The sequence below is a fragment of the Sphaerodactylus townsendi genome, linkage group LG11 (genome assembly GCF_021028975.2).
Source record: "Sphaerodactylus townsendi isolate TG3544 linkage group LG11, MPM_Stown_v2.3, whole genome shotgun sequence".
Classification (NCBI taxonomy): Eukaryota; Metazoa; Chordata; class Lepidosauria; order Squamata; family Sphaerodactylidae; genus Sphaerodactylus; species Sphaerodactylus townsendi.
Window position 1 is genome coordinate 39,270,565 of NC_059435.1, and position 6,545 is coordinate 39,277,109.

Sequence of the window (6,545 nt, forward strand, 5' to 3'; positions counted from 1 at the left end):
AAAACTAATAAAATTAAATTAATCATTCTGGATGTTACGCTCCTTTTGCTTTTAAAAAGGCTTCTTCTTGGTATTGGGGAGGAGGTCAGATTTTAAATCCAGATTTTAATCCAATGCTATTTTAATGTTTTTAATCCCTACATTTCTTTTCAGTCTTTTGCCTCCATTACTGTAATTTATCCTGTTGTGAGTTATCTCCGTATGATGTGTGCTGCTTTGGGTCCCAATGGGGGGAAGAGGATGGGGCACAAATGATGTAAAATAAGCATATTCTTCATCAGAAGATGACAGCTCTAAGCAAACATCAGAACAGTATTTAACAGCACGGAAGAAGAACTATGCACATATTAGTTATGGGCCTTCCAGAATAGATCTGGGACAATTTAATAAATTATACTTAATGAACTAGGTGATGATATTTTTCTGGGAAATGTGGGCATCATTAATTTTACGATACAGTCTCCAGAATCCTAACGGAGACTCAATATGCTGTAGTCATTAGTGCTAGACTAAACGTCTTTACAGGATTGTTGTGAGGATACAGGGAAGGAAGAATCGTTTTTGCTATCCCTGGAGTGAGGTAAAACTGTACCACTACTGGAGAACTAGGTGTCATGTTCACGCCATAATTTGAAATCGTTCTTTTTTTTTTTTAACCCGCTGATATCCTGCAAAGAGTCATTCTTTTGAATAGGAGATTCACATGCCGAAGGAAAGAAGGTGCAGAAGTTTCGCATCGGAGTCCTGCTTTGGAGGTTCGGGTACACGGACCTCTTAATCGGTGGTAAACCGTGACCATGACTTTCTGGCCGGCCTCTCTTGGACAAAGGGAGGGGGCAGGGAGAGGCTGGATGCTGCGCCAGCGCCTGAAACCCCGGAGGGCTTGATCTGCAGCCCACGTGTCTCCGTCTCCTCTCTCCCTCCCTCCCCCTGCCCAGACAGCGAAGTTTCCAATTCCGATCTTCCCACTTCGCGCCCCTGCTGCTTGGAGACACCAAAACAAAGCCCCCCTCCCCTCCTCCTCCTCCCGAATTGCGCCCCCCGCCCCGTCTCCGGCCGGGCTGTCTCCTTCCAAGCCGCCCGCTCTGTCCCCTCTCCTTCCTCCCCTCCCCTCCTTCCGTCCGATCTTGCAGCGCGTCCGCGGGGGCTGAGTGTGGGAAGTGCGAGTTTCCGCTCCGTCCGCCTGTCCGCCTCCCCCGGCCAGTCCAGAGAGCAGCCGGCGGCGGGAGGGTCGCGGGGAGCCGGAGCAGCTTTCCCTGCCCAGGCTGCCCAGCTCTGCCATGAAGCCACCCCCGGGCTGGGGCTGCAACGGAGACTCGCCGGCCGATCCTCGCAGGGGGTAGGAGAGAGAGGCTGCAGCCGAGGAAGGGAACCGGAGGCTGAGGACTCGCACCGGAGACGTCTGCCCGCTTGCTTGCTTGCTTTTCGCCGCAGTCGAACCGGGCTCGTGCAGCGCGTCCGCACCAGCCCGACCTGCAGCCGCCGTACCGAAGAGGGGGATGCCGCAGAGACGCCGCTGGAGCCGGGGAAGCAGCCCGCCGCCGGTCCGGGTGGGATGGAGCGCGTGGTCCGCCTGATGCAGCTGCTGCTTCTCGGCTGCTCGCTGGCTTTGCTCCCGCCGGCCGTAAACCTCATCTGTCCGGAGCCATGCGACTGCCAGCAGCAGCAGCACCTCCTCTGCACCAACCGCGGGCTGCGGGCTGTGCCCAAGACCCTGGAGCCGCAGGACATCCTCACCTACAGCCTGGGCGGCAACTTCATCGCCAACATATCCGCCTTCGACTTTCACCGCTTGGGGGCGCTGCAGCGCCTGGACTTGCAGTACAACCGCATCCGCACGCTGCACCCCAAGGCCTTCGAGCGCCTGGCGCGCCTGGAGGAGCTCTACCTGGGCAACAACCTGCTGGCTGCCCTGGCGCCCGCCACGCTGCGCCCCCTGGCCAAGCTGCGCATCCTCTACGTCAATGCCAATGAGATCAATTACCTCAGCGCGGCTTCTTTTGCCGGCCTGGGCAGCCTGGTGAAGCTGCGGCTGGATGGCAACGCCTTGGCCTCGCTGGGCGACGCCACCTTTGCCGGGATGGCCAATTTGGTTTACTTGCACCTGGAGGCCAACCGCATCCACTGGCTGAGCCGCAACGCTTTTGCCGGCCTGGGCAAACTGCGGTTTCTGGACTTGTCGGGCAACCAGCAGAGTTCCTTGCGTCATCCAGACACCTTTCGGCCTATGCGCTTGCTCAGTACCCTGCTTCTCTCAGGCAACAACCTGCAGCAGTTGGCCAAGGGGCTCTTCCAACACTTGTCCAATTTGACCAAGTTGTCACTGAGTGGGAACCGCCTGGCGTGGTTGGCACCGGAGGCCTTCACGGGGCTGGAGGCCCTCAAGGAGTTGGGTTTGGAAGGCAACTTATTGAGCCAGCTCCCGGCCACTTTGCTGCACCCGCTGCATAGCCTGGAGGTGCTAGACCTGAGCCACAACTCACTTGTTAGCCTTCACCCTGATGCCTTTCGTCACCTGCACAAGCTGCGGGAGCTCAGCTTGCAGGAAAACGCTCTGACCACAGTCCCTGGGGACCTCTTTGCCTCCAGCCCAACTCTCTACCGTCTGGAACTTGATGGGAATTCCTGGAGTTGTGATTGCCGCCTGCAAGGCTTGAAGCGCTGGCTGGGGTCCTGGCATTCCCAGGGACGGCTCCTGACCGTCTTTGTGCAGTGCCACAAGCCGCTTGCCTTGGCTGGGAAATATCTCGATTATCTGGAGGATTCCCAGCTTCTACCTCCTCCCAATGCCTCTTGTTCTGAAGCAGCTGCCTCTCCTTCCCCATCGCCTGGAGGCAACATCAGCTACAATCCTGGCCTGGTGCAGGAGAGGCTGAGCTCTTTGCCTTCCGCCTCAACCATGCAGCTGATTGGTTCCCAGAAGATGTCAGCCCCCCTGCCAGAATCAGGCAGTTGGGGGACTGACACCAGCCCTACTGTCTCAACATCCAACTTGCTGCTCAGCACCAGGCCGCCTCCTCTGCCTGGTGGTGCTTGGTCCAGGCGGGCAGGGAAACACCACTTGGTCTCTTCAGCATCTACCATCCCTCCCCTGGTCACTGACCCATGTGATTTTAACAAGCTGTTTCTGTACAACCTGTCAGTGGAGACAGTGACTGCCAGTGCAGTAACCGTGCGCTGGGGGGTCCGCCCACACCGTAGCCCTCGGTTGTTGGGACCTGTGCGCTTCAGAATCCTTTTTGACCGCTTTGGGGCTGCTGTCAAGTTCCAGCGTTTTGTTTATCTCCCTGAATGGAGCGAGCCGACGGCCACGCTCCAGGAACTGCACCCTGATACCCCTTACCTGGTCTGCGTGGAGGGCGTAATTGGGGGCCGCGTCTGCCCAGTAGCACCGCGGGACCATTGTGCAGGCGTGGTCACCTTGCCTGAAGAGGATGAAGGAGCAGCGGCGGCTGCTGTGGCAGGTGGGGCTCGAGGCCCAGACCAGCAGCTTCTCACTCTAGTGCTGCTGGCAGTGAATGCGCTGCTGCTGTTTCTGGCCCTGGCGGCCTGGGCCTCCCGCCTGGTGCGGAAGAAGGTGCTAGGGTGCCGACGGAGGAAAGCAGCATCTCCGGTGCACGTCAGGCAGATGTACTCCACCCGGCGTCCCTTGCGCTCCATGGGCACTGGAGTCTCTGCAGACTTCTCTGGCTTTCAGTCCCACCGTCCTCCTCGCAGCACCGTGTGTGCCTTAAGTGAAGCTGACCTCATTGAATTCCCCTGCGAGCGCTTCCTGGACAGTGCCGCCGTAGGCAGAGGTGGTAGCAGCAGTGCCCACCACGGAGAGGATCACCTGTTGCAGCGCTTTGCAGACTGAGGGTGTGTGTGTGATCTTAAGAAAGCTGCAGCTTGCTTGATTCTGTTATGCTGGAATCTGCTGCATGTTGAAATCATGGTTTAGGAAGATCTTGTGGGAACTGTAGTCCATATTTGGTGCCTTTGGACAAAAATGGTGGTTCGTATGACCAATGGGGGATGGCTCTAGAACAGAATATGGTCTGAAACAGTGACTAAGGAAATGTTTTTGTTACTTAAGTGGTTGCTACTTAGGGACCAAACTTAACTACCATGGGGTTCCACCACTATTCTTTCCTGAAGTTGGATAGGCACTGATTCTTGTTCATTGGCAAACAGCAGTATTTTAAAAAGTCCTTCTGTGGCTTCATAGCTGTCCCATGATTATTTTCCCACACTGGGAAAAAATTATTTCTTTCACTATACTCTCTGCCCCTGGATTTAACTCTGATGCTAATGATAATTATTCTTGAATAAGAAATAAACCAAGATAGACACCAAAATGAAAAAAAGGATGTGCTGTTCTGGTTTCTGTGCCTTTTGTGTTACCTTTACCCAAGGTCTTGCACCATTATAAGTGCTATTCTCAGAATAGAAGGTCCCATGAAGGGCTTTGAGTAAATTTTAATTCCCTTGTAAACATAACAGCATGCTGTTTTCTATACAGGCATTGCATACTGGCAGAAGCAGTGACATATGCCACCCAATCATATGAACCCCACACATCCTGCTGTTATACTGGCATTACTGCATATATATGGGGTACATTTGGAACAAGGCACAAACTAAAGAGCACACATTTTGTATGCAGAAGGTCCCAGGTTCCAATCCCTGTCAGCTTCCATTAAACCATAGGTGTCAAACTTGCGGCCCTCCAGATGTTATGGACTGCAGTTCCCATCATCCTCTGCCAGCAGCAGGGGGTGATGGGAACTGTAGTCCATAACATCTGGAGGGCCGCAAGTTTGACACCTGTGCATTAAACCATCTCAGAATGTTGGGAAATCCCTTTCTCTGCCAATCCCTATTGAGCAGCTGCCACTCAGAACAGACAGTTCTGTACTAGGTAGAACAGTGGCTGACTCAGCATAGAGCAATTTTATATGTTCACTGTAATATTACTGCTTCTGCATCTCCACTCCAGCAATTGTTTTTCCAGTTGTGCTCTCAGGAGGTGTGGTCATGTCTAAAAGAGATCTAAGAGACCATAGAACTGACTTCCTCCTGCCTCCTGATTCACAGCAAAATTATCATATCTGAAATCAGTGAAATTCCAGACACTGCCTTTCATAGATTAAACATTGTTGTGAAGAACCAGGTTTGTATCAGTGATGTCAGATAATGTGAACCCAACTTACTACTTTAACAAAGTAGTAGGATTATTCTTGAATTTATAATATTAACCACTGGTGTTTAAAATAAAAAAAACTATTTTGATTCCTAGGCTTTGAATAAAGTGTTTTCCCCAAGGTTTCCTTGAAAATGAATGTTATCTTGTTCAATTGTTTTTAAAAAAGAGATAGAATGGTACTTTTTATACTGACCAGGTTTTGTTTTTTAAACTCCACTAAATGTGAGATTTTTGTGTGTGTTTCTATAAAATATGCAAAAGATTAATGCAACCAGGATTTATTTCATAAGGCTAAATTGCTGATACCACTAGGAAAAACTAACCAAAGTTTGTTACAATTTGTTTAGAATGAATTATTTTTACAGTGGTCTTCAATAAATACATTTTGGTACTTGTACAACATAATTTTTAAAAAAGCTTTTATCATATATTGGCAAGTTAATCAGTCATTTCACCAGTAAGAAAAGAGTGTGTTCAGAACATAGCATGCATATATCGTTTCTGAAAATAACAATCGGAACATAGTTCAAACATCTGAAACATTTTTAGATATCCCCAATTAGACAACCCCTCTTGGAATGTACTCTAATTTGGTCTGGGAGTTATTTTTAATATGAAGAAATTCTGCCCATCTATTGTGTGGTAAATACATTGTTCTAAAGTATTTAAAGCCCCATCGAGGTGTGTGTGTGTGTGTGTGTGTGTGTGTGTGTGTGTGTGTGTGTGTGTGTGTGTGTGTGTGTGTGTGTGTGTGTGTGTGTGTGTGTGTGTGTGTGTGTGTGTGTGTGTGTGTGTGACAGTTCTTCTGAGCTCTCTCAGCCCTACCTACCTCACAGGGTGTTTGTTGTGGTGGGGGAAGGGAAAGGAGATTGTCAGCCCCTTTGAGTCTCCTTACAGGAGAGAAAGGGGAATATAAATCTAACTCTTCTTCTTCTTCTTCTTCTTCTTCTTCTTCTTCTTCTTCTTCTTCTTCTTCTTCTTCTTCTTCTTCTTCTTCTTCTTCTTCTTCTTCTTCTTCTTCTTCTTCTTCTTCTTCTTCTTCTCTTCTTCTTCTTCTTCTTCTTCTTCTTCTCTCTTCTTCTTCTTCTTCTTCTTCTTCTTCTTCTTCTTCTTCTTCTTCTTCTTCTTCTTCTTCTTCTTCTTCTTCTTCTTCTTCTTCTTCTTCTTCTTCTTCTTCTTCTTCTTCTTCTTCTTCTTCTTCTTCTTCTTCTTCTTCTTCTTCTTCTTTATGCTTATATTTAATTTGATTTACATTAGAAGCTTTATATGTGCTTTCATATGAAATCATAGGTAACCTTGGGCCAGTCACAGTTCTCTCAGAACTCTCTCAGCCCATGCAGAAGCAGGCAATGGCAAACCA

At 49.8% G+C, this 6,545-nt stretch overlaps 1 protein-coding gene across 1 annotated transcript; it reads left to right on the forward strand.

The window, feature by feature from the left end:
- Window positions 1–936: 936 nt before the first annotated feature.
- TRIL (TLR4 interactor with leucine rich repeats) lies at window positions 937–4,676 on the forward strand. Its single transcript, XM_048511328.1, has one exon. It carries the CDS (start codon window positions 1,556–1,558, stop codon window positions 3,854–3,856), a length of 2,301 nt encoding a protein of 766 aa, XP_048367285.1. The 5' UTR covers window positions 937–1,555; the 3' UTR covers window positions 3,857–4,676.
- The last annotated feature ends 1,869 nt before the right edge of the window (window positions 4,677–6,545 follow it).

Excerpts from the sequence above, each read along its gene's own strand:
- TRIL (XM_048511328.1), top strand. The coding sequence starts at position 1,556 with ATGGAGCGCGTGGTCCGCCTGATGCAGCTGCTGCTTCTCGGCTGCTCG.